This window comes from Anoplopoma fimbria, chromosome 21 (assembly GCF_027596085.1).
Source record: "Anoplopoma fimbria isolate UVic2021 breed Golden Eagle Sablefish chromosome 21, Afim_UVic_2022, whole genome shotgun sequence".
Taxonomy (NCBI): domain Eukaryota; kingdom Metazoa; phylum Chordata; class Actinopteri; order Perciformes; family Anoplopomatidae; genus Anoplopoma; species Anoplopoma fimbria.
The window spans coordinates 5,665,950-5,692,078 of NC_072469.1; the positions used below are offsets into that span (position 1 = coordinate 5,665,950).

Below are 26,129 nucleotides of genomic sequence, written 5' to 3' on the forward strand. Positions count from 1 at the left end.
GTGTTATGCGAACCAGGCCTAATCCAGGATTTTTTATACACTTTATGTTCCTGTCTGTGTCGCACACACACGACTTCGGTTCACACATATAAGAGATAAGACATCTTGTGGCCTACACCTACGAATATAAAACCAAAAGCAGGAGTCATTTTTTACGAGTTTGCTATCCTCTTCAGTGGTTCAGTGGTTAAGTTTATTTGCATACATCTTCGTCTGACCTTAGGCCCCAGATGTGAATCAAAAGTGAAAATAAAATGGAAACTCAACAAAGACAATGTTAAAAGTGTACAGATTAATGTCTACAGGTTTGTGTTCCTGTGTGTTTTGAGAGAAGAGCCCCCAAAACTACTTCATATAAAGTAACACTTAAGTTTAATTTATCATTATTTAGGATTCGGTTTTTTTCAAAAGAAAACACACCATTTACCTTTTTCTTGCTTGAATCAAACCAGATAAACAATTCTGCTTCAGTGTTTGATCAAACTATTTATCAGATTTTTATTTGCACATGCCGAAAACCCTTTAAAAAGCTGAAATATCACATTTAAACATATTCAGACCGTTTGCTAGGATATCTAAAATTCAGCTCAGGTGCCTCCAATTTCTCCTGATCATCTTTGAGACATTGCTACAACTTGATTGAAGTCTACCTGTGGTAAATTCAACTGTTTGGACAAGATTGGGAAAGACACAAACCTGTCTATATAAGGAATCACAGCAGACAACACATATCAGAGCAAAAGTGAAGGCGTTGGATGAAGGAACCTTCTGCAGAGCTCAGAGACAGAGTCGTGTGGAGGCAAAGATATGGGAAAGGTGACAAAAACAACCAGAACTCCTCCTAGAGCTTCCTTGGCAAAACTGATCAATCAGGGCAGAAAGGTCTTGATGGTCCCTTTAGCTGAAGAGATCCTGCGTGGAGATGGGAGAAACTTCCTGAAAATAACCGTCACTGCAACACTCCATTGATCTAAGCTTTATGTCAGAGTAACCAGACAGATGCCTCTCCTTAGTGAAAGAATCATAAAAGATAAATGATAAGACTGTGAGCAACTCTCAGAATGTGAAAAACAAGATTCTCTGGTCCGATGAGTCCAAGATTGAACTGTGTGACCATAATTCTAAGCGTTGCAATTGAAGAAAACCAGCAACACTCACCATCTGCACATTACCATCCTAGTGGTGAAGTGCACTAAAAGACCTACAGAACTAGAAAGATCAGACCCCATGCTGATAAAGATGGCTGTGAGGCTCCTTTAATGAATCAGGCTGTTTTCAAATGTCTGACATGTGCTTCCATTAGGCAATATTATCAGAAATGACTCCATAAACTTTCATCGTTATGCAGATGACACCCAGTTATATCTCTCAGATCAAGCAGTTCGCTAAACATTCCTTAAGGACATAAATACCTGGATTACCTGCAATTTCTTGATGTTAAGCTCAGACAAAACTGAAGATGTTCTACTAGGCCCAGGATGTTGTATGTGTGCAGATTGTAAAGCCCTCTGAGGCTAATTTGTGATTTTGGGCTAAACAAGATACATTTAATTTAATTGAATTTAATTGAATGCAGATGGTTTTGTCATGTAGGTTCTTAACTAAGTCATGAGCAATAACTATATTAAATTATTTTATTATCCTCTCTTATGTTATCTGTGCCTCATCCTATAACATGACATAAAGGCGGATCCTTGCCCTGAAATATTTGTGAACACAGCTGCAGTGACGTGGCGTTGATTTTGAATCCTAAAAGCTCTTAATGGCAAAAAATACAAAATAAATACTAAGTAAAAAAAGTTGATACAAGTTTTTAACAATGTCAAACTAAAGTGGTGCAAAGAATGTTAGATAACAAGCAAAATCCATGAATATGGCTTCTAGTGTTTATCTTTTGCAATTATGTAAGCCAATAGGATCAAAGGTCAGGTGTCACCATGTGAATGATAAGTGTTTATAGATGGGGAGAGATCAGAAATCTCCTGTCTCTGTTCAAGTGTGATTTACTTTATTAAATATTGATTCGGGGGATTAATGTTAAATGTGTTCTTTTGCTCATAAAACATGTTTCACATAAATAATCATATCACACTTTAGAATCCAAAAATGATTTCACAGCCTCATTTTTTAACATTTTATTTAAAAACATTTGCAATTCTGCCACCAGGTGGGAGGATGATTATCAGTGGAATTAGATAGCAGCACTGCTCATTCACGCTACAGTGCACGGCACTTTACCTCTACTCTTAAGATTTGATTTAAAACCTAATGATACGTTCTCATATCATAACAATGTGTGAGTGACATTCATGTAAAACATTTCACATTAAGTCAAACTGGCCCTCAGTTATAAAAATAATTTACTGCAAACTAGCACGATATTTAATATACAAAGATTTAACAGAGATGATCTTCACAGCTGGTTATTATTGTGTCTCATATGCTCTGATATGTTGTTCACCAACAGGCTCCACATGGTATTGTCTTATTAGAGCTGCACTCCTCGAGCCGAGCTCTGCAGAGAGAGAGAGAGAGACAGATTACATGTAGTCGACATATATTAACATGTGGTGACGTCCTCTCACACAAACTTGCTGTACGTACTCAGACACTACTTTGCAGTTATATGTAATTCCTTGATCCAGCTCTTTCTGTAAATCCTTTAAAGATGCATCTGTGCAGCTTGTCCTTGAAGAGAAAACACAAAAAATGACTTTAGGATCAATTATTTCAGTATAAGTTTGTATCTGAGCAAAAGTTAGCCACTGTGGAAGAAAACACAGAACATTTATGCACTTATCACATTCAACATGAACTACAAAAAAGGACGATAATGTTGCAGAAGTCTTGTGTGTGAGGAGAAAACCTTACACAGAGTTCGCCTGTGTGACCAGAACAACATTCAGGCTTTTCACCCTGGGATATTTGAACCGCTTCACCTCGATGCTGGCAAACACACTGACAACAACAATAAAAGAGCACAATTTAGTCAGCAAAGGGAAAGAAGAAAATAGCACAAAGGATGTGATATGAAAGGAATATAATTTACAGATGTTTTGTGTACATAATTCTCACTAATGTTACTTTATAATAATATTTAAATGCTTGATTATTGGAGATGAAATGACACCAACAATATCCAGCCACAACTACACACTAAGTTTTACTTCACTAATTCTGCATCGTCATCATTTTGGTTTGTTTGTTTCCTGCTGAGTTGCTAATTTGAGGATGTGGTAATCTGAGAGAATTATTCTCACGCTGCAGAGCGCCTTATATCTAATATGAAAAAATGCACACATTTAAGCCATTCTGAGCAGAATCATAATGATTTAAGACAAAACCATGTATACTATATTGCATGTAACCCACACAATCACTCTTATAATAATGCTGATTGTTTTTTGGCTGAATGAACCTCTGAAAAGATAAAACTGACAACACAAGAGGTGCAGATCAGCTCACCTTGTAGGATTGAATGGTGTGGCGATGGATCCGTTCAGCATCGCTGAGACGTCACCACATGCAGCATCTGCAAACTACACACATGAGCGAAAATGCACTTAAGACTCACATTACTGACCCACTATTTATTTTGCAATGTAGACATTTATGATTCATGCAGCAGTGAATATATACAGTGTAAAACCAAAATCAACTGATTTGGGGTTATCTGTTCTTAAAATAGGTCCAATAAACAGTTGTTATTTAGAAGAAAGAGGCTGTTTTACACTACTTATTAGTCCATTATTTTGTCATTATATTAACTATACCTTTTGGAATTAATCAGGTGAACAAACACACACCGACAGATGCAAAACAGTCGATATGTTATATGAATACAAAGGATCACCACATTTGGGATTAATGTTTGTTTAACTGTCATAATGCTGCATCATTTTACCAATCACCGTTTCAGTATAGGCATTTTGTGAACACACGTCTTCTTATTTGTTAAGATCCACCCTGAGTTTTTACGGTATTCACTCCGAAGAAAATCAGGGAGAAGACAAAGCAGCATTGATTTCCTATCTGGAACGGTTTGGAAAACAACCACGTTGTTTTTAGGAATTTCCCACACAAGGAAATATTTCACAGAGGAGATAATAAGGAGGTGAATGGCAACACATTCCAAGCATAACAAAAACTACTCAACTGGCTAGTTGAGTACTTGGCCCCATTTCATTTATAATAATTTTTTTCTTGTTTACATATTTCTTAAACGTATCTCTTTTTCTCTTCTCATCCTGCTCCCTCACATCACTGTTGGGTGTGGTCATCCTGCTCCTTTAAAAAAAATGTCAGTTTCACTATGAACACACACAGGCTTACTGCTTTATTTAATGCTGACAGTGTTGTAAAAGTCAGTAGAGATGAAACACCAATGACTATTTTTGTATTATTTACGTTTTTATGTAGTCCAACAAAGTGATGAATATATAAATATTTCATTGTTGGTGTGAGGCAAAATTTTCCTATGAGTTGTTATTCTTAAACCTGCAATAGCTGATTATTGTTTTAGGCCACCTGGGGGCAGAAGAAACAAGCTATGAACCCAACACTGACCTATCATCACATCTAAGTAGATAAAGTTTTGTTTGTTTACACATCCAACAGTTACGGATCAATATTATGGATTATTCAAAAGCATGTTTCTGTTCACTTGATAAATGTAAGTCCAATATTTACGCTGTTTTTGCTCTGGTTTTGGTCTCCACCCACTCTTGAAAGCAATATTTGGCTTTTTGGATATTAAGGACTTTTTTGGGGGAAGCTGCTGCCTGCTGCAGCTGCAAGTTACCCTGTGAGAGCGGACAGCTCAACAATGTGCTGAAACTCAATACCAAGCTCTGTTCAGGACAGCTGGAGATTCGGATGATGATTCTCTTTATGTTCATAAGAAGCAACCCCTTTCACATTATTTTTCACATCATCGTTTGATGTATTTTTATTACAAAATTACCGGTTATAATCGCAGCTTGCTGAGTCGAAAAAGAAATCCAAGATTTAGCAATTTGTCTTGCTACACTTACAACATTCTGAGGTGACGCAAGGTTGGGTTTGCTTAATATCATACCAACTGCGTAGCAGTAGTACTTTCTTAGAGATCCTAGCTACAGCTGATGTTAAAGATATTTTAACTATTTTTATTCTGTCATGCTTCAAATTTAATGCAAAACACTTTTTGTGTTTTTGTTTTTCATGCTTTTTATGGTTCGTTTTGTGTTTCTGCATGTCCATGTTTTATGTTGGACTGAATCTGTTTGTTTTTGTTTCTTGTTTGGTGAATATGTGGAAAAGTGATTTTATGTGGTGGTTTTATCACAGAATAAAACCCAGACAAACCAAACCAGGGCTGCTCTGGTTGTGTGGGTTGCCACTGCTCGCTCAGGAGAGAGCTATGCAATGTGGCTCCATGGAGACGGAAACAAAGCCTCATTGATGAAGAACCAGGCTGACTGACCTTTTTCTTTCCTCCTCCATCGAAAACACTTAACCCAGGAGATAGTTCACCTCGTGCTCCACATATGTGTTATTTTAACCACTGCTTGATCCCACAACTGTCGTTTTGTTGCCAAAACGATGGAGCATTCCTGTTGATAACTTACAGCAGCTGAGACTCTGTTCCAAAAGGAGCGAACAGGGTTGTTCACACAGTCGTCCCATCCTGGGCAGCTGGTAGTGAACGTTTCTACAGCAACAAACCAAGTGTCAACAATATTTGCATTTCAATAAAACAAAACAGAAAATCTGAGGACATCCCATTTTGAGACCGAAATAAGTGATAAAAACAAGCAGAGGTCAAACAATCCAAACTGTATGCATAAAAAAAAAGAAAAACTGTGAAACAAATGTCAAAAAGAGATGATATTAGCACCATAAACCAATTATGATGTGCACCAACATACAAAAAAATCAAATGTTTTAGAAATGAAAAGGCATAGTTCAACATATTGGGGACTACACTTGTTTCTTACAGAAAGGCAGACAACAAGAGCTATAGCCAGCAGCTATTTGGGTAAGTTAAGCTTTGCACAGAGACTGGAAACAGGAAAAGCTGGTAGCTTCATATTAACATACATGAGAGCGGGATTGATCTTTTCACCTAACTCGTTTCAAGAAGGCAAATGTGTCCTTCCCAAAAAATAAATACTCTTACAATATCTCCTGGATGAGAATCGTAAATTAAAAGGTATAGTTTAAACATGTTGGGGACTACACTTGGTAGACGATAAGAGCTATAGCCAGCAGCTAGTTAAGTTGACGCACAAATAATTAAAAACATATTTATTGATGTCAAATAGTACAAGTTAACTTAACAGTAAAATGACTGCTGCTACTCTTCTTTCTGTCCTTCATCTTTTAATTTATTTTGTAGATAATACTAAGGTTGTCTTCTGGACTAAGAGTCTTACCGCTGCTGCCCTTCTTTCCACACCAGGTCAGACCATCCAGCACTGATCCCAACAGAGTGTTCTCGAGAGTGAGAAAACAATCTCCCTTCTTAGTGAATTCATGGACCACATCCTTGGTTTTGCTCCAGAACATCATCTAAAAAACACACAAATGCATTGTGCTGCATTAATAAAGAGTGGATAAGGTACACACGGACAGACAGTCTTGTGACGAGCTGTGTTTACTCTTTTGCATTCGAGTTTGAAGGGGACGGCGGCGATCAAAGGGTCGTAGGCTTCCATGGGAACCTCACAAGGGTCCAGCCCGACGTAGGCTTGTTCAAAAACACCCCATAACTTTTCACAGTCGTCTCTGAAAAAAAAAGGACAGTGCTGCTTAGTCTCAGGAACAAGGGTCAACCTCATAGTGAAGGAAAAGGTTGAGGTGTAGGACCAAATCTGGTGCATGCTGGGTATGAATTACAGTGTACTTTGAGTTTAGGAAATGGGAAAATAAACAATTTCAAGAAAGATGAGAAAAAATGAGAAGCAATAAGTCCAGTCCATATTATCAATCAGTTTCAGCGTAGTTTTGAGGCATAATGTAGTTGAATATTTCAAAAATATGAATGTGCTTGTGGATCAGCCCTGCTCACCATTCATATGTTTTGAATATGTTTATTTGCTATATTTATTAATTTGACCAAAAGAAGAAGGGCATTTCCTCCCTCCTTCATTTGATGATTTTGATGACTTTACACCAGTTGGAGTTATGTTTTTTGTGAAGAATTTACTTTTTGAAAAGCGCTCTATAGATAAAAGTATTAACATTATAAAGAAACTATGTGAAAACTGGGTCATTGTTGAATGTCAATATTGGCTTAAAACTATACAGGTAATTAAGACACATTGTCATTACACAGTGGACAGACACTAACAATGTACAATAAGGAAGCCAGTCTAGTCATCAATGATCAGAGTACCAAACAGAACTCCAACTTCAGCATTAAATGTACTTCATTACTTCCCAGAAAGCACCTAAAATCAATGCATCCATCCGTCTTCATTATCTGTATCACTGGTACATGCCAAAATCGCTCGAGCTTGCGAGCAGTGCCAGCACACACTCTAACTTATTACTATTACTGCATTTTAATTTGTTAAAGAGTATTACGTATTCCTACACCCTACCGTTTGCTCATAGGGAATACAAGGACACTTGAATTATCTTTCTTTATTCTAGTGTCATTTTAGCTGTGTTCATGCACCTGTTGTCAATGTATTGTTGTCTTTATTGTATTTCAATGCATTTTGCTGCTATGACCACTTCATTTCCTATCAGGGATAAAAAAAAAAGAGTTATATATCCATCCATCCATCCATTTTTACATCCAGAAAGCTTTTTCAGTCATTTATTTCACCTTAATCGATATGAATGAGATGGACAGAACAATGCAAACTCAGTACAACAGCACCACACACTAGTACTTACTGCAACTATTTAACACATCTTAAATTGTGTTCCAAACTGAGTTATTCTCAGTCTCCATGTCGTGTGGTTCATTCTATACATTCAGTGATATCAGTACAGAAACATAAAAACACATAAAAACGCACTTACTCGTGGACCATTGAGGCATTGAACGCCTTACACTTTGCAATAAATGTTGCCTTAAATGTTGGTGCCTTCTGCCCGAGTGTCAGTCCCAACACCAGGGCGAGGATGACGACCAGCAGCAGGACGGCGACCACACCGACAATCCGACAAAGTCTCCTGCGGCTCTTCTCTCCACTCTCCATTCCGAGTCCTCCCAACAGTCTGAGTCACCCCGGGAGTCTGGCTCTCAGCCCGGTGTGTCGTCGGCTCTCTCTTGAGTCTATTTATGGAGGAGCTGCACAAACGGAATCTGTTGAGGTGGAGCTGCACAATGTGAGGTCCGAGGATCACACACACTGACCGTGAAGCACTGGTAGGAAATAAAGTTGTGCAATTACTCAGATAGTCTGTGTGCTTAAGGACAACTTTGTGGAACTTGTATTTGTGTGTTTCCCTTTTCTTGATACTTGCACTTGCACTGCATTTCAGAGGCAAATACTCTTCATTTATTTTGATATCTGTAGTTATTTTTTGCTAATTCAGATTGTTAATACATAATACAACCAATACATTCTGATGTATTATCATATATGAAGAATGAAGATAAGACTTCTGTACTTTTACTTGTGCAAGAGTATTTTAAGAGTGTGGTGTTTCCTTAACTTAAGTAAGGAACCCTTTAAAAAAACATATTTTTTAAATTAGCTTAAATGTGTTATGCGAACCAGGCCTAATCCAGGATTTTTTTATACACTTTATGTTCCTGTCTGTGTCGCACACACACGACTTCGGTTCACACATATAAGAGATAAGACATCTTGTGGCCTACACCTACGAATATAAAACCAAAAGCAGGAGTCATTTTTTTACGAGTTTGCTATCCTCTTCAGTGGTTCAGTGGTTAAGTTTATTTGCATACATCTTCGTCTGACCTTAGGCCCCAGATGTGAATCAAAAGTGAAAATAAAATGGAAACTCAACAAAGACAATGTTAAAAGTGTACAGATTAATGTCTACAGGTTTGTGTTCCTGTGTGTTCATTTATTTGATATCTGTAGTTATTTTGCTAATTCAGATTGTTAATACATAATACAACCAATACATTCTGATGTATTATCATATATGAAGAATGAAGATAAGACTTTTTAGTGCGGTTGTTACCTTTACTTAAGTACATTTTTACAAAATAGCTTCAGTGTGTTATGCGAAGCAGGCCTAATCCAGGATTTTTTTTAATAAATACTGGGGTCAAGTAAAAATACTAATGGATGATTAAAGAGATAGTTAAATATTTCCAATAATTATAAAAATATAGATGCATAAATAAACTAAATACTGATTTTGCTCCACTCATTGTACATCCAGCCTGGTTTTCCAACTTGTCTGCTCTTGTTCTATAACCTGTTTTTGTATGATGCATAATGGCAGATTCATAATAGACATTCAAACCAAGGAGCTGCTACTGTGGATGGGTGAAGTTCTTGTAAATAAATGCTTATCAGCTTCTGAAGGAACTCAAAGGTCAAGGAGGAGCTTTCAGTAGCGAACATGAGTGAGCATGTTGTAAAATGCCACCGACCTTTGAGTGTAAGTAGAACTAAAGGCTAAACACTCCAGTAAACTGGTTCCACATCTCTGTTTATGCAGGAGGATTACTTAATTAATGAGCAAATGATGCAGGTTTATCATTTAATGGATGTTTATTGCGCTAATTAGCTTGTACCATAAATAAATGACATGTATGGTGATCAGTGGTGGAGAGTAACTTTACTCAACAGCACTAAAATAATAGTATTTCCATTTCATACTACTTTCTCATATACTTCTGTACATTATGGAGACAAATATTTTACTTTCCAATAAATTTGTCCAATAGTTTTAGTTGAAAGTAACATTGCAGCTTCTGATCGATAATACAAAAGTTAATAATCAAAATTGGCCCCATATTAAACAGCTGCAACGATAAAGTGATGCACACATTAATGCATCAGTTGCATTAATTAAATGATACATTTTATCCGGAAATGGGCCCGTCTGCATAATGAGTACTTTTGGTTGGTTAGGTATATTTTGTAATCATATATCAATAACGGTTTTATTGCCAAGTACGTTACATATACAATACATTTGATTTGGTGATTGGTGCATGAAAGTAAACACAGTATAATAGTAAAAGACATAACTTAAAAATATCATCATTTCCAATTCAATATGGTAAACAAACAAATTAAGAGTATGTTAAAACAAGTGTGTTATTAAAGTGTCAAGTGTAGTGGAGTTGTAGAGTTGTGTAAAAGTGTGTAACTGTAGGTCCAGGGGATGTAAACTTCAAGGTCAGTGTGGGTCCCGGGCTTTGTTAATGAGCACTCAGCTTCAAATTGTATCAGAACACATGTTAGGTCTGTGGGTGATTCAGGTAAACGTGAGGCCCTTTCTGTGTGAGAAGCTGTTTGCACATCTTTGGCAGGAGGACTGTTTGGGGTTCACGATACACTGAAGGATCATCAGGGTCCTGTGGACAAATACCATTTGTATTACTCATCAGGAAGTTCATTATTAATCTGTAAACAACAAGTGTATCTGTATTAAACTGATGAACTTCACTCACTCGTCGTTGTCTGTGCAAGTCCAGCGGAAACCCCTGGCCTGGAGGATCTGGATCAGGTCTACTATGGATCCTTGACTACATGATTCTCTATAGAGGAGGAAGTAACAAGGGACTTGATTTGTGGATTCAATTATTAACCACTCTTTGATGAGTCACCTTCGATAAAGATGTAACTAATGGTAATAACAATGGTTGATAATAATAATATTAATAATTTATAGATCAGCTATAATTCATTTAAAAAGTGACTCCTTGGTTTATCCTTTGATTTCGGTCACAATTCATTTCAGCTTTATTGTCATTTTCCAAGATAGTCTGATATTTGTGGGGTTTTAAACATTCTAACAAATGTTAGAATGTTAGAATGTTTGCAGTTAAAAGTATTTACAAGGTAATCAAATGGATTTTGGTCCAAATTCCAAAGAAGTTGTCCATTTTAAGTGTCTTTGTGATGAATTAAAGCTCTGGTTGTTATCTGGTGGCATGGAATGATTAGTAAATCATTAGTTATACTTTACACAACCTTTATAAAAGGTGTGTACTTTGTGCTCTTGGTCTAGATCCAACAGTTTACTTTACTAACACCACATATCAGTGGGTTTTTTCCTCACATAAAAGGTCCCTCTAGATTGGTCACCACCTTTATGTTGACATAATCCACCCTGCATGGGTCCAGACTGTCCAGTTCGACACTTCCAAACATGCTGTGTTTTGAAAAATAAGAAAGAAATATATATTTTATACATACTCAACAAACATCTTTGCTAAAACAGTTGCTTCTTAATGTATTTATATACCTTTTCCTATTGAAGGCGTTGACGATGGACCCATTTAGAAGTACAGTGATGTTACCGCATGCCATTTCTGCAAACTAACAAACAGGTGAAGAAATTCACATGAGAGCAATTATTCCACTGCTGCTTTTGGAGCAGTCTGTTGCATAAGAATGATAAACAACACAGCTGTTTGTACTGTACTGAAACTTTTCAGCAGTTTGGACAGTAAACTCACATTTTGCGATGCTTGTCTCCACAAGGAATACACTGGGTGATGTCTACATGCCGCCCACGCCGGACAAGGACTGAAATCAAAACCTGTGTGTCAAGTTCACAGCTATTAGTTTAATGAAGTGACGTCGCCTTAATAATATACAAATTAGACATGAATGAATGGTGAGAAGAACAACTTTAGGTGTTGAAATGCAAGGACATGCAGTTATTCACTCAGCACTAATAGTGTAAAAAAACATGCTGTCAAGATTTCAAAAGAATGGAGCATTAGGATTCATTTGATGTGGTGTCCAATATTCACAAAGCCTTTTAGCTCTGTTTTTGGTCTCTACCAACTCCTGGGGGAATATCTGACCATTTAGCAGCTACATGTTTCACTATGTACACCAGTTAATATCAAAAAAATTTGGGGGGAATTTTTAGTTTTGCCTTAGACAAATCGAGGGTTGTACCTCAACTTCAACACAGTAATTTATGGGAAACATTATATCATGATTGCGTTACTTCAGTGTTTTCCTAACTTGATTGACTCGAACGTGATTTTTCGGGGGAATAATTAATCTGACAAGAAAGAGGAAAATTCTTGTTAAGGTATGGCCAGATGATTCTCTTAATATTTTATTTGTGACTGTTTTAGAAGAGACAATCCCTCTTTTATTTTTCTTCAGTGTTCTCGTTATTGTCAAAACTAAAAAAACGGTCTACCGGAGTCTTCCTCTTGTCCACACCAGACGAGGTCGTTGAACATGTAGCCAACCAGCGTGTCCTCCAGGGTCCAGAAGTGACGTAAATGAGCTTTGTAACTGTGCATCAGCTCCCTGGTTTTACTCCAGAAGAGACACTAGACACAAGAGAATGGAAATAAAAAGGCAGCTTAACTCAAATGTCTTCAATCTAATGAGGTATCGGTGAACAATGAACAATACACTTTTCATTTCGGAGCTCTTCTCACCCGATCACAAGGCAACGTTTGTGGAATCGCATCAAACATCTGATGATAATCCAACGTCACGTTACAAGAGGACTGATGGACAACCGACTCCTCAAACTGTCTCCAGATCTCCTCACAGTCAAACCTACACATAAAGAACAGTCAATCATTTGGTCCATTGACAGAAAATCTATATGCAACATTTTTGCTAATCAATTAATCATTACACCCGCTCAATCAAGAAAAATAAGGTAAACATTTTGTATTCGACAGCTTCTTATAAGGGGAAGAGGTGATGCTTATTTCTGTTTTATGTCACAGGAAATAGAATATCTTTGAGTTTTTAAAGGCTGGTTGGAAAACAAGACGTTTGAAGATGTCACCTTGGATTCTGCATTTCATAGCACAAACAATGAATCTATTAAATCATGAAATATGCCAAAATTCACTTGTTCAATGTTTTAAAATCTGAATATTAGCCGGTTTATCACTTTGATATGATTGTAAACTGAGATAAATTTTGGTTTTTGGACGTCAGTTGGACAAAACAAGACATTTAAAAATGTCACCTTGGGCTCTATAGACCAAGCAATTACTCAGGAAACTAATCCATTGATTAATCAATAAAGACAATAATCATTGGTGGCAGCCCTAATGTTTTTGTTGCATGTTTGCCAGCACAAACCTCTGAACTTAACAATTATTGTTGAAGTCGTATTAGAATGCAGCCAGAATTTCCAATGAAATAAAACTTTTTTTCATAAAATGCGTAACAACATGCCCGCGTTCATTAGTAACCATCTCTGTTTCTGCCTAAGAAATTGAAGGGAAGAAAACAAGTCATTCAATATTATATCGGAACTAGTGTTACTTTCCTAGGGAGGAATGTTTTTTCAAGTTTTGCAGTTAAAGTCACAGGTGACAAAGTCAAAGGTCATTAACTTAGAGTCCCATTCAAGATTGGAAAAGTTTTAACATGAGTATTAGTCCTCATGCAGTACGTTACCTCAAGCTGGGGTTAACTAGTGTGATGTAATCGTAGCACCTTCCAACCACAATGTGTTTAATGTGGGGGGTAGTCCCCAGCTGTGCTCTCAGTTGACCGGGGCAGAGCAGCAACATAATAAACCCTTTGAAGGTGGACACAAAGATGGAGGAATAAAAACATTATACATCACATTTGGGAGGGGCATATCAAAAGAAATAAAAGATAAAGAAATGTGGGAAAGTTACTTACATACTGTCCCTCTAATCATTACAGAGTACACGGATGTTTGAGAGGAGCTCATAATAGTGAGACCCTGGATTGCCTCAGCCTCTTGTTGATACACGCCTTAATCCACATCACTGTAGATAGCAACAAAACATCTTTATCAGTTTTTGATTGACAGGCCAGCAGGTCCTTTCTTAAAAACCCACAAGGTGTGTGTTTGTCGCTACATGATGGACTGAAACTCACTCCCACTGAAACTTCCTCCCACTGAAACTTCCTCCCACGTTTATTCTTTTCAGTCAAACCTGGCAGCTTTTCATTTACCCCTCCGGGGAAATTTTAAGAAATAATGATGGCTGACCTTTAGAAAAAAACTAACTTCGTGGCATACCAAGAAGATACACAAAAGACACACATTTTTGTTTTAAATAATAGTAATTAGCACATGCAATCATAAAATATCGTGAGAAGGTAGGTACACATTCCCACTTTTATAAACCAGTCAGAAAAAGTAGAAGTAAATACTCACCATGTTCCATGCAGAAGGTTAAATTGCAATAAATGGCTTGATGGTTGTGATTTTAAAAGCTTTGCTCTGGTCAGATTTCTGCACAAATTGATTCCCGTCGTGGTGTGATGTCGGATGTGTCCCCTTCCTCTCAGGGATAAAGGTTGACTTGATCGTGAGTCTTGTCTCTATATGTCCACAAACACAGCCCACTGAGACATGCTTTGAGGACAGATGAGATGTTTTTTTTCCAGCTTCCAGTCGCAGAGGGTAGATCCACATGACTCTAATTATGGTACCAATAAGAATCTCCCCACACAAAGTGTCCGCTGTTCTCTGGGTCATGGTGTGATGAGCTGACGGAAAAATATGCTGTTGTCTTCAGCATTGGATAATCTCAACTATTATCATTATTATTATCATTATTATCATCAACTCAATTCGGAGGACAAAATGTCCCAAAATGAGCCAGCAGTATTTTGTTGAAAAGTAAATGTTATTCTGTGAGGTATAGCCTCCTACTTTTTACTTTTTGGTGAGGTTTATGGGGAAAAACATACAATGACAACATGAAAATGTTCTCACAGGTTAATGCATCAATTACACAGAGTCTTTTTCCTTCACTTTTCATAGTTGGTACTTTACTTGCAATGCTTATAGCTACAACAGGGAACTTTCATTTTGTGTTGATTTTGGCGGCCCCTGTGGACAAAAGCGGTAGTGTTTCCGAGCACCAGACCAAAGAGACCCTTTAGAAAACCTCCCGTTTTACTGCAGCAGGGTCTGACAGTCTTTCTTGGCGCGTCTGCTTTGCCTCCTTGATGCCAGCTTTAAGTCTTGCTCTGGCGATCCTGAATGCTTCCTTTTCACCTGACTGAAAGGCAGCTTTGCTCTAGGTGAAGCCCTCAACTCTCCATTAATTCAGGCTTTCTGGTCAGGGAATGATTTTTAATGTTGTTTTGATCTAAAAATCCCTTAGCACATTTGCTGATTAAGATGTTCCCGATTAAGGTTGTTCCCCTGGGTGACCGTATTGCTATATTGATATATTGCGTATATATCATGTGCCAGGCTTAACATTCAAAAAAGTCCTTTGGAGCAGCTGTAGCCTCATCTGTACACGCTTCAACTGTTTCTCTTAATGGTTTGGCCCATTGAATGAGCTGGGCGTAAGTAGGCAGTGGTCTGATTGTTCAAAGTTGGATCGGTTGAGGGTTTTGTAACTACCAGGAATATTAGTGTACACAGGGCCCAGTGTGTTGCTTCCTCTAGTGGTGGAATTTAAGAAAACCGGATCTGAAGTTTGCTTGATTAAAATCAGCAGCTATAATAAAAGTACCATCTGGTTGTTTTGTCATGTGTCTGCTAATGACCTCATACAATTCCTGTGAAGCACTTTTTTTGAATTTGCATTGTGAGGAAAGTTAACAGCAGCAACAAGACACTGGTTAATTCTCTGTGCAGATAATATGGCAAACATCTTCAAAGTTTGGGGAAACATCAGCTTTGACCAAATGTTAGCATGCTAAAAATAATAAGAAGATAAAAATCACACCTGCTATCCCTTCATTTTCTATCTTCTCTGTGTATTTCTGGTCATCATTGCAAATGAGGGGAACCTCAATGATTTCCAAGGCTTTAATAAAGCTTTAAATGATTGAATGAAAGTCATTACAAGCCACGACAGCAAGGCTGTTATTGTTTACAGCTTTTGAGACTGGAGGTGAGTTGTCACGTCTCTGCAGACACTTTCTGTAGCAGGAACTTCCACAGAAATGGTTAAGAGTACTTTGCACAGATGTTATCACCATTCACATGCTGTCATGAAACTTAATAGGTATGTAGTTTAGATAAAAATTAGGATTGAGTTTGGAGATGGGTGTGGTCCAGAAGCAAGGGGGGTAGAAAGGGGCCTGCTTTGGCTTTGCGGCTATCATCAAAATATGTATCTACAGAAAAAAATTGTAGGGAGTCTAAGAGAGACTTAGAGTTTCATTTAATGTTTTCAAATAAAGACAGTGTGAATTGACTGAATGTGATTCTCATTTTACTGCCTTCTCTTAAAATAAAGAAAAAACAGTGCTTTCAGTCGGAGGTTAGATTTAATGAATGCCCAACTGTTGCCAGACTTCTCAATGATGATTGTGAATTTCTGCCACCTCTTTGTGCAATAAAGTCGGCCTGAGGGGTAAATATGTAAGACAGATGGGATAGGATAGTGACCTTTTGTTGAAAAAGCTAATTGCATTTAAGCGCTCTGCACAGGAGGACAGAGATTGTTAGAAAGCCTGCCAGAGTTTATTGACATAAAATGCTGGAAGGTTAATAACCGAATATAGCCTCCATGGATAACAAGCCAAGACCTGATTCAGGCCTTAAATTACTCTTTCATACATTATTCACTGCTTCATTGACAAACTGAAATGTAGCTTTTGGAAAATGCGCTATATTAATGATATAATGTACTTTCCCATAATGTACAGTACAGTAAGCTGGGTGGTAATTTGTTTCTTGTGAGTAGAACCAACAACTTGCCACTAGGGGAAGTTTATGAATTATTAACTCAAGTAAAAGGAAGCTTAATGTTAAAAAAAACTTAATACCGAAATAACTTCCACTGATATATAAAGTATAGGATATAATTTGAACTCTCAAAGGTATCATGGCACTCTCTGTTTTCTGTTAAAATACTAATACCATTCAATATTTCACTATAATAAAAAATGAAAGTCAAAATTTAAGTTTATTTAGGAATGTGTAATTTGTTGCCTCTTTTTTTTAAAATTTATTTTCACAATCATTGAGAATATTCTTATTTTGCAATTTTGCTCCCTCATGATTTGGGGGGCTTTTAATTGTAGTTTTATCCCTAAGAGATGAAGTCTAAACATACATAAACAAGTCCTTCATGATGATTCCTAAACTTGTTTTATGAACACAGCAGCCACAAACAAAACTAAAAAAATGTAAGAAATGCCGAAAAGCAACCAATTCCTACTTTTCCGTATTTTAATTTTACTTGACTAAAGTGACAACAACTACCATTGTAGTTCTGAAGTTATATATGCAGAGTCTTATTATTGCACATAGAAGAATGTTCATATTAGGCCAAAGGGAGATAGGTTTTAATATGAATGTCCTTAAATGACATCACCCTGCAGCAATAAAGGTTTCTGCACAAGACAGCCAATATATTTGTGCATTAGATCCCAAACAGTGCTGCTGCTGCCACCTTCTGGACAAAAAAGGGTTTATATGTTTACTATATGACACTGTTAAAACAAGGCATATGATTTCCCCTAAGCTCTCTCAAACAACTTGCACATGCATGCTAAAATTGATTGGATATTTATTAGAATGATTCATTTAAATACCCTAAAAAATAAATAAAAATAAGGTTGATGTTTAGTAAGTTTCACATCAATATTTAGCAAAATAGCAGTTTTAGGCTATGCTGCTTTGTGGATTTATAGATAAATATTAAACTTAACAACAACAAAATTAAAAGTATGCTAAATAGTTGTAATATTTTACTCTCTCCATTCCAACTTCCAGTAACAACGTCCCACCAGGCCTTGGCTGCACAGCACCTCCTCCCAGTGGTTAATGTCTGTGGGTGGTCGGGGACTAACAGAGGCTGCTCCATGCATGAGGCTTCAGTGCAGTCTTCTGACAGGCCGAGTTTAGGGTGGCTGGGAAATTTGCAAGATTACAGCAGCAGAGAGGATAGTGCAAACAAGAGAAATAAGTAAAAGAAAAACAAGATTAAAAAAAAGTATTATAAATAAGTAAATAAGTATAAATCGTGAATGTTATAGATGGGCTGGGAAATATGCACCAACAGATTAAAAAGATAAAGATAAGATACAACAGAAACATTATTTATCCCGATGGAAGAATAAGTGTGCAGCAGCTGCTGTGCAAAGTAGGAAAGAGTGAGAATATGATATACAGTACAGTAAAAATAAAAATAAAGAAAAAACATTGAATGAGAAGGTATGTCCAAACTTTTGACTGGTACTGTATATAATACATTTAAATATAAAATATAAATATTAGGATTGATTATTATTATTATTAGTGGTATTATTATTATGATTATGATTATGATTATTATGATTATTATTATGATGATTGTGATTATGATTATGATTATTATTATTATGATTATGATTATGATTATGATTATTATTATGATTATTATTATTATTATTATTATTATTATTATTATTATTATTATACAGGACTAACATCACACTTGTAGAAATCATTCATAATTGCTGCCTCCTTCTGATACATCAATGCTTCTGTCAAAAGGTTAAAAACAAATCATTATGACTCATTATTTCCTGTATGGTGACGTGACAACCTTCTAGCCAATGAGAACAGCGATTTCACCTCCAGCTGGATTTATTGACCAATGAGAGCGTGAGATTTACCTTAAGTCCCACCCCTTCCTTAAACTTGCTACAAATCTAGTCGAGTAGTAGTCATTCCGGGTGTGAAGGTGAGCTGAGTTAGCTTTAGCCCATTGAATCTGTAGTTTATTATGAAGTAAATGAAGACTTTGCAAAGCTGCCTGGCTAAACTGTTAATGTTATGTTTAAAGCTGTGCCAGTGCATTTGTTTAAAAGCCAATTTACTTGCTTCTTAATCTTTTAATGCCTGCAGCTCGTCGGTTGCATGTAAACTAACCGTGTGAGTGTCTGTTGTTTTTCTCAATAGGAACCTCTCTTTACAATCTGTCATTACCTCAAAATCAACATGAGTGATCCTTGGCAAGAGTGCATGGATCACTGTGTGGAAGTCGCCAAAAATGCTGGAAAGGTGAGTAAATACTTATTTTAATGCTTCTTTTTTTAATGCTTTTTTCTGGAAATCTCTTCATTTAAGTCTTGCATCCACTTGTTTCTGCATTACAGCTGTAGTGGCTTGCAGGTGCATGATATGTGAACAGAAATGAGATCCAAGAAAATGATTTAAATGTACAACATTCATGCATTGCCCATTAACAAGGGCCTGCAAAGCATGAAGGGGGAGTTTGACTATGTGTAACAGTTGTTTAAATTGCAAAAAAGCAAAGGTTGGACTGAAAATTTGAGAGAAACATATGCATTTCTTTAATTTTGGGTCATTTCATTACAGTACAGTCATTTAGCAGACGCTTTTATCCAAAGCGACTTACAGGAAGTGTATTCAACATAGGTATTCAAGAGAACTACTAGTCACCAGAAGTCATAAGTGCATCTCCTTTCTTAAACAAGCATCTAAGAGCATAAACCAGAGCAAAAGTATAGTGCAGAAACAAACTAATACGAATACAATAAGTGCAACAAACTAATACAAATACAATAAGTGCAACAAACTAATACAAATACAATAAGTGCAACAAACTAATACAAATACAATAAGTGCTAAGTGGAAGGCTCAGGGTAGTACTTCTTGAGTAGGGTAGTACTTCTTGAGTACTACCCTGAGTGTCAGGCAGCTGTTGGAAGCATTTACGAGAGATATCAGGAAACTTGTCAAAAACTGGATTTAAAGATGGTACAAATACAAAAATAAACAAATGTTAGGACCGTTCAATTAGCATCCATGAAATTAAATGAGTTTGTGGTGCAAATTTCAAAATAAAATGTAGAAATAATATAAACAAAACAAATTGACTTGCTGCAAAGCGAAAGCATTTCTTAAAAAGAAATAAGGGTGAACAAGTGTCTTTTTTTATGTTATCAAAGTGAATAGGGAAAGTTGAAATGGTCATCCAGCTATGTTTTATTCAAGAGTAATGTTATATACCTACCTTTTAGTAAAGTGACAATGAAGACTTTGGAGCTTACACCTTATCATCCCTGACCCATCACTGCCAACAGTATGTGACCACAACACATTAGGGTTTAATGAAAGTAGCAGATGTAGTCAGTCATCCAGAAAATCCCCTTGCTGAGTTTGTCATTGTTGTGCTTCTGCCAGGTGATCCGTGAGGCGCTCCAGAAGGACATCGCCGTCATGGAGAAGAGCTCGCCAGTTGACCTGGTGACCGAGACGGACCAAAGAGTGGAACGGCTCATTATTTCCTCCATCAAGGAAAAGTACCCCACTCACAGGTATTTGACTCGAGAGACATGAGTGGTGCTACTTGAACCGATGGAAAGTACTGCAGGACATATGACAGGTTTTTTTTATTCATTCTCTCAAAGCTTGGTTCTTTATATTCTTTTCCTTGTATTTAATGCTGCGTTTATCAAATGTCACTTTGATTATTTTGTTTGTAATGTGCATTATAGTTTTCCAAACTTTGGATGTATTATGAAGAATGTAAGAATGCTGATGTCATGAGCCACAAAAAGCAAAATGATTACACACCAAAAATCTAAATTTATAATAAATCTAATTTAAACATTTTATTTATTCACTTAACTGTATATATTAAGACATTAGTACTACTAATACATTCTGGTTGCGAAATACTGAATCTTTTTCTTTATTTTGTTGATTTCTTTATTTTTGTCGGACTAAAATAAGTCATAATTAAGAAGTGTCAGTAGTATCTTAAAATACTGAAATCAGCCTGTCAAATATCCACCAAGAATAACTGCATAGTGTTATGATGCTATAATTGCCTGACGTTGAAGAAAAAGTGCTTTTGACATGACCTCACTGGTAGCCACGGTAACATGGAAAACTGTACCTCGTATACAGTATAAATTGCAATAGTATCATTGATTTTACAGTTGAGGTTTAACACCTGTATGATGCATAAAAATATTTTTTCTTTCTTCTTTTTCTATCTGATTTTGAAGCTTCATAGGTGAGGAGTCGGTAGCGGCAGGTGCTCCCAGTGTTCTGACGGACAGTCCCACTTGGATCATCGACCCTATTGATGGTACCACCAACTTTGTTCACAGGTACTGCCTGCTGTTTATGACAGGGGTTTGTTGAATACTCCATTCTGATTGGTTGATTACAGGATTCTACGTCTTCTTAGCAGGCCGCTGTTATGTATTACAGACCGTTGCTATGGATACAGCTCTGATCTCCGTACCCAGTGAGAGGACTAATTTTTTTAGCGGAAGGAATAAAATAATATTTAAATAAAAAAAAAAAAAAAAAAAGTTTTAAATCAATGAAATCTTTTTAAATCAATATTTTGTATTAAATTATTAATTCACATTAGAGGTCCGGCTCACCCTCTGAACCCTGGGTTCATTTCGTGGTAATGACCGGCTCGCCTCACATTATCCCTCACATAAACCATGGAGAAGCCTGATAGGGCACTGGATTTATTTTATCTTTGTCGCTCCTTATCTATTTTTATCTTTTAATTGGGTTCTCTCTTGGATTGTCCTCTCCGTCAGGGATAATTAGACAATGTAGATGAAACTGAACTGATAATAGAAATTGAATCCTCTGAGCTTAAACCTAAAGGGAGTTCATTAAAGGAATGTTTTTCTTATATTGTAAATTCCTTTTGTGCAGGTTCCCTTTTGTGTCCGTATCAATTGGCTTCACTGTGAAGAAAGAGGTATGCTTTATTCTTTGTGAGTCAATTGTTTTTTTTTGACACTGTCACATCTTAATTAAAAGAAACCTTAAGATGATAATCACCCCAATAACCCAGTGAATTTCTGATGAGTAGTACAGTAGATGTCTCTCTTTGTGAGGCTGCAGTTCTATTCTTAGCCCTCCTCACACAACACATGCATCACAGCTGTTTTCTGTGCTGCTTCTCGGTCTCAGATCGAGTTTGGGATCGTCTACAGCTGCATCGAGGACAAAATGTACACGGCACGCAAAGGGAAGGGAGCATTCTGCAACGGAGAGCCAATCAAAGTGTCTGGACAAGAAGGTAAATAGTGATAATCACGTCGGGCTTCAGTGTTGCTGTTCTCAACAAATCCACCAGGTGGAGGCAATGTCACAGCCAGATTCTCCGACATCTGTACACAGTGAAACCTCAGAGACAGTATTTGTACATCAGCAACTGTGATTCTGTGTTTTCAGAGGAGTGAACCAGTGTTGACTGTGTTTTTTTTTTTTGTGTGCTTTCATCCAAGATATTAGCCGATCTCTGGTGCTGACGGAAATTAACTTTAATAAGGATCAAGAGCATTTCAAAACGATGTTAGCCAACGTCGAGAAAATCCTCACCATCCCTGTGCATGGGTAAATACATGTTTGTGCACAAGTTGTAATCCTTAACATCTCAGTCCTGTTTGATCTGGTGACTCCTGTGATCGGTAGTTCAGCAAACACTCCCTTAACACAAGAGTAACTGGTGTACGGTACGACAAACAAAGAGAAAGAAGTCAGTAATAAATAATTGAAACAGCCGATCTGATTTGATGTTTCACACTGTGGGCGAGTAGTTTTCCACACAACATCAGTTGAGGTTTGAGGTGTGCAGCCTGTCGCCTTCTGCGCTCTGTGGCAGCTCCTTCTTGTTCCATTTCTCACTTTGAAATAAAACCAAATCATCTACTATTGGAAACTGATAAAAATGAACCTTTTGAAGACACTTTTTAATTGAAAGATTCTGGTCAACAAAAACCATAAACATCGTGTTTCCTGTGGCTGCTTCACAATAAAGGGTTTTTTTCGGTTTACATTTTGCAGTTATATATTACAGCTCCTATGTAGCTTTAGGAGTGAAACAGAGCGGCCGATATCGATGAGATAAAAATAGATAGTAATAATAACCTCGGTTTACATGCATGTGTTGTTTTTCTATGAATCCTTTTTGCAAGAATAGGCAGTCGGAATTCAGTTTGAGAATGGGGGGGACTCTGCAATTAACAAATTGAAAGCACTATATAGAGGCATGCTGCTATCAACAAAGGCAAAAAATACAAATAACCTTTTTTCTATCTTAAAAAAGATATTAAAATAAATTAAAAAAACGTACTAAATTGAAATACCAAACACCAAAATAAACGCCAACCATAAACAGTATCACAAATGTTGTTCGAGTGCTTAAGGACTATAACTTAAAACACACTACACCTTCAGTAGACCACCAGGATTTTAACAATGTGTCAGGTTCAGTCAAATGCAGAGCAGACATCGTCCCATTTCCGTCCACAGTATCCGCTCCCCGGGCAGTGCAGCTGTCAACATGTGTCTGGTAGCGTGCGGATCGGCCGATGCTTACTACCACATGGGCATCCACTGCTGGGACATGGCTGGAGGGGCGGCGGTTGTTACCGAGGCTGGAGGCGTCATCATGGACATTTCAGGTGAGTCACCGGGAGGACTTGAGCTTATTTGCTTAACTTAGAGGATGCTGAGTCACTGGAGGAACTGACTGAAGCGAGCAGCAGGGTGATGGACTGCTGGAGATTGCTTAACAGAACAAAGCAGTGAGGGAAAGAAGCTGCTGTTTGTTCCGGGCAAACACAACAGAAGTTATTAAATGTTTATGAATTATTTATTGTTACTAATTCTCGTTGTTATTGGTTTTCATCCCTCTCTCTGTTCTCACAAATGACTGTGAAACACCGTTAAAGATGGGAGGGTGGTTGGGTTGCTGCCGGCTTGGTAGGTGAAACGGGAAGCAGTGGGGTTTGAGAAATTTGGTGTTAAATTTCGGCAACACCGTGGCTGACCAAACAGCTGATGCTCAGGAAGATTGAAAGAGATATAAGAGATAAAAGAGAAAGCATATTCTTAGTTTCTGCCCAAAGACTTCTGTTCTATATGTTTAAAAAGTGAAGAGGAGTGTGTGTGTGTGTATGCGGGGGATCAAACTTGTTGCATGTAAAGCAACGGTTTTCCTCCAGCACATCCTTTCCTCCTTGGACAATAACTGAAGGTTGTAACACAGATCGTCTTTCGCTCTTAAAATCTAAGCGTAGAGTGTCGAAATTCAAGTGTAGAATTTAAGATGAGCAGGATCATGATCTTGGAAATCCGACGCCGACGCTTTCACCATCTGATATATGACTGTTTTCCCTCTTCTGAAGTACTTAGCAATTGTTCTTCTAAAGCACGGGCATCTCAAAATGAATATAATATCTGTGTTTCATCGATTGGATGGTGCAATAAACCAGATCTATGGAGGAGAAAATATCCACTGGCATTCATGTGCTCAACTGTTGCTATAATGACTAGTATTGTTTTATTCTTTGACTGTAGTAATAAATCTTATTACACAGGAGAGTTGACTTAAATAGTTTTTTTGCCCTTTTTATTACCTGGTCAGTGAGTGCAGACTAACAGCAGTGAGGAGAAACGACTTTCCAAATGCCACGTCAGATGCTTCATCCTCTTTGCTTGAGTTTAACGGCTTACAGTGACATTTTGAGAAAACTATATGTTAAAACCCAAATTAAACAGTGCAAATCTAAGAAAATAAATGTATAATTAGAAAATATATTCTCTCAGAAAACATTACATTACATTACAGTCATTTAGCAGATGCATTTATCCAAAGCGACTTACAATCAGTAGTATATTACATATCATTCACCCATTCACACACTGATGACAGGCTACCATGCAAGGTGCCACCATCAGACTCTAACTAACATTCATGCAACATCCAGTCCACACCGATGGCAAGCCTTCAGGAGCAACTTGGGGTTAAGTGTCTTGCCCAAGGACACATCGAAGGTGTGACAAATCTCTACTAGGCAGGGAAATGTTTCAATGAGGACTAAGCTGGTTTATTCAGCTTTACATAACAAACAAATGTTAACTTTTACATTCTTGCACCAGAAAAAAAATGTCAAGTTCTACTTTATTTCAGCCTTACTGACTTTGTCTTCTGTCTTCTGCCTTTCATCCAGGTGGACCGTTTGATCTGATGTCTCGGAGGCTGATCATCGCCAGCAGCAGAGCGATAGCAGAACGCATCGCCAAGGAGGTAACAGAGTTCCACGTTGGGAGAGACGACACAGATGGCTAGTAAATTTCCATCATCTCTTCTACCAACTTAACAGGTTTTTATCACCGGACTGTTTTTGTATTAAACAAGTCACGATTTCGTCATTGCCTTAAGAACCAAAACAATAAACTTACCTCTGAAGTTTGTTAGATAGTCAGCGCTTTAGAATTTCAGCCCTCTTTCTGCTTTCTTTATGTTGTATATGCTTTTATTCTGTTGTAACTTATTTGGACATAAAATAAATGGTGTGTGTGATGGTGGAATAATGCCTGTGTTTCCTAATACACACTTGTTTTAAGCCATTTTTTAGGAACAATGCAGTCAGAACAATGTCATTGTTAAAGTACATACAGCACTATTGTAGTAATTTTAGTATATATTTGTTTAGGTTTTGACCAATATTATTGCTTTTCACAGGAAATTGTATTTAGTTAGATTCATTTCAAAATACATTTGTTTAAAGGGCATGTCCATATGTATTCTGAACTGTTTCTTTTGAAATGGAGATGCCCACTCAGCAAGAAACGCTACCAAAGTGAGCTAATCAATAAGGTTATGAATCACGTGCACGCTATCACTAGCTGAGTCATGGTGTGTAGTGTGTGTGAGGTGTTTGGTATTTCAGTTTTGTCATTGCCAATCTCAATGCAGTAGATTTTTTTTTATTTATTTTAATATTATTTTGAAGATTAAAAGAAAGAGAGAAAAAAGGTTCTTTGTATTTGTGCCTTTGTTGACAGCAACATGTAACCTCAACCCTATGTGTTGTGTGATGATCATTTTGTAACCCTATGGCCCAGAACACACCGAGCTCGTCGCAACCTAACCCTAACCCGCTTACAAAGCAGCCATATGCAGACAACAGCCTCTTGCTGTTGCTCTGCTGTTGAATGAGAGGGAGGGGAAAATGACATAATTATCGCAAATATCGCAAATATCAATGTCCGTTCCTTCCACGTCTACCAGCATTAAAAAAAAAAAC

The 26,129-nt window shown here is 37.2% G+C and overlaps 3 protein-coding genes across 3 annotated transcripts; 1 reads left to right on the forward strand and 2 right to left on the reverse strand.

Moving 5' to 3' along the window:
- Nucleotides 1-2,131: 2,131 nt before the first annotated feature.
- On the reverse strand, nt 2,132-8,349 carry LOC129110584 (ADP-ribosyl cyclase/cyclic ADP-ribose hydrolase 1-like). The gene is made up of 8 exons (XM_054622696.1): nt 8,017-8,349; nt 6,642-6,768; nt 6,417-6,552; nt 5,610-5,692; nt 3,466-3,539; nt 2,872-2,958; nt 2,605-2,688; nt 2,132-2,515 (listed from the first exon to the last, which is right to left on the reverse strand). Exons 1-8 carry the CDS (start codon nt 8,193-8,195, stop codon nt 2,458-2,460), a joined length of 828 nt encoding a protein of 275 aa, XP_054478671.1. The 5' UTR covers nt 8,196-8,349; the 3' UTR covers nt 2,132-2,457.
- A 2,055-nt stretch (nt 8,350-10,404) lies between these two features.
- Nucleotides 10,405-13,845, reverse strand: LOC129111088 (ADP-ribosyl cyclase/cyclic ADP-ribose hydrolase 1-like). The gene is made up of 9 exons (XM_054623384.1): nt 13,779-13,845; nt 13,548-13,671; nt 12,563-12,686; nt 12,316-12,451; nt 11,612-11,694; nt 11,398-11,471; nt 11,212-11,304; nt 10,601-10,687; nt 10,405-10,504 (listed from the first exon to the last, which is right to left on the reverse strand). Exons 1-9 carry the CDS (start codon nt 13,828-13,830, stop codon nt 10,405-10,407), a joined length of 873 nt encoding a protein of 290 aa, XP_054479359.1. The 5' UTR covers nt 13,831-13,845.
- A 4,879-nt stretch (nt 13,846-18,724) lies between these two features.
- LOC129110785 (inositol monophosphatase 1-like) lies at nt 18,725-25,845 on the forward strand. The gene is made up of 9 exons (XM_054622995.1): nt 18,725-18,769; nt 18,988-19,089; nt 20,236-20,369; nt 21,066-21,170; nt 21,742-21,787; nt 22,003-22,111; nt 22,320-22,428; nt 23,347-23,498; nt 25,050-25,845. Exons 2-9 carry the CDS (start codon nt 19,027-19,029, stop codon nt 25,166-25,168), a joined length of 837 nt encoding a protein of 278 aa, XP_054478970.1. The 5' UTR covers nt 18,725-18,769; nt 18,988-19,026; the 3' UTR covers nt 25,169-25,845.
- Nucleotides 25,846-26,129: the final 284 nt, after the last annotated feature.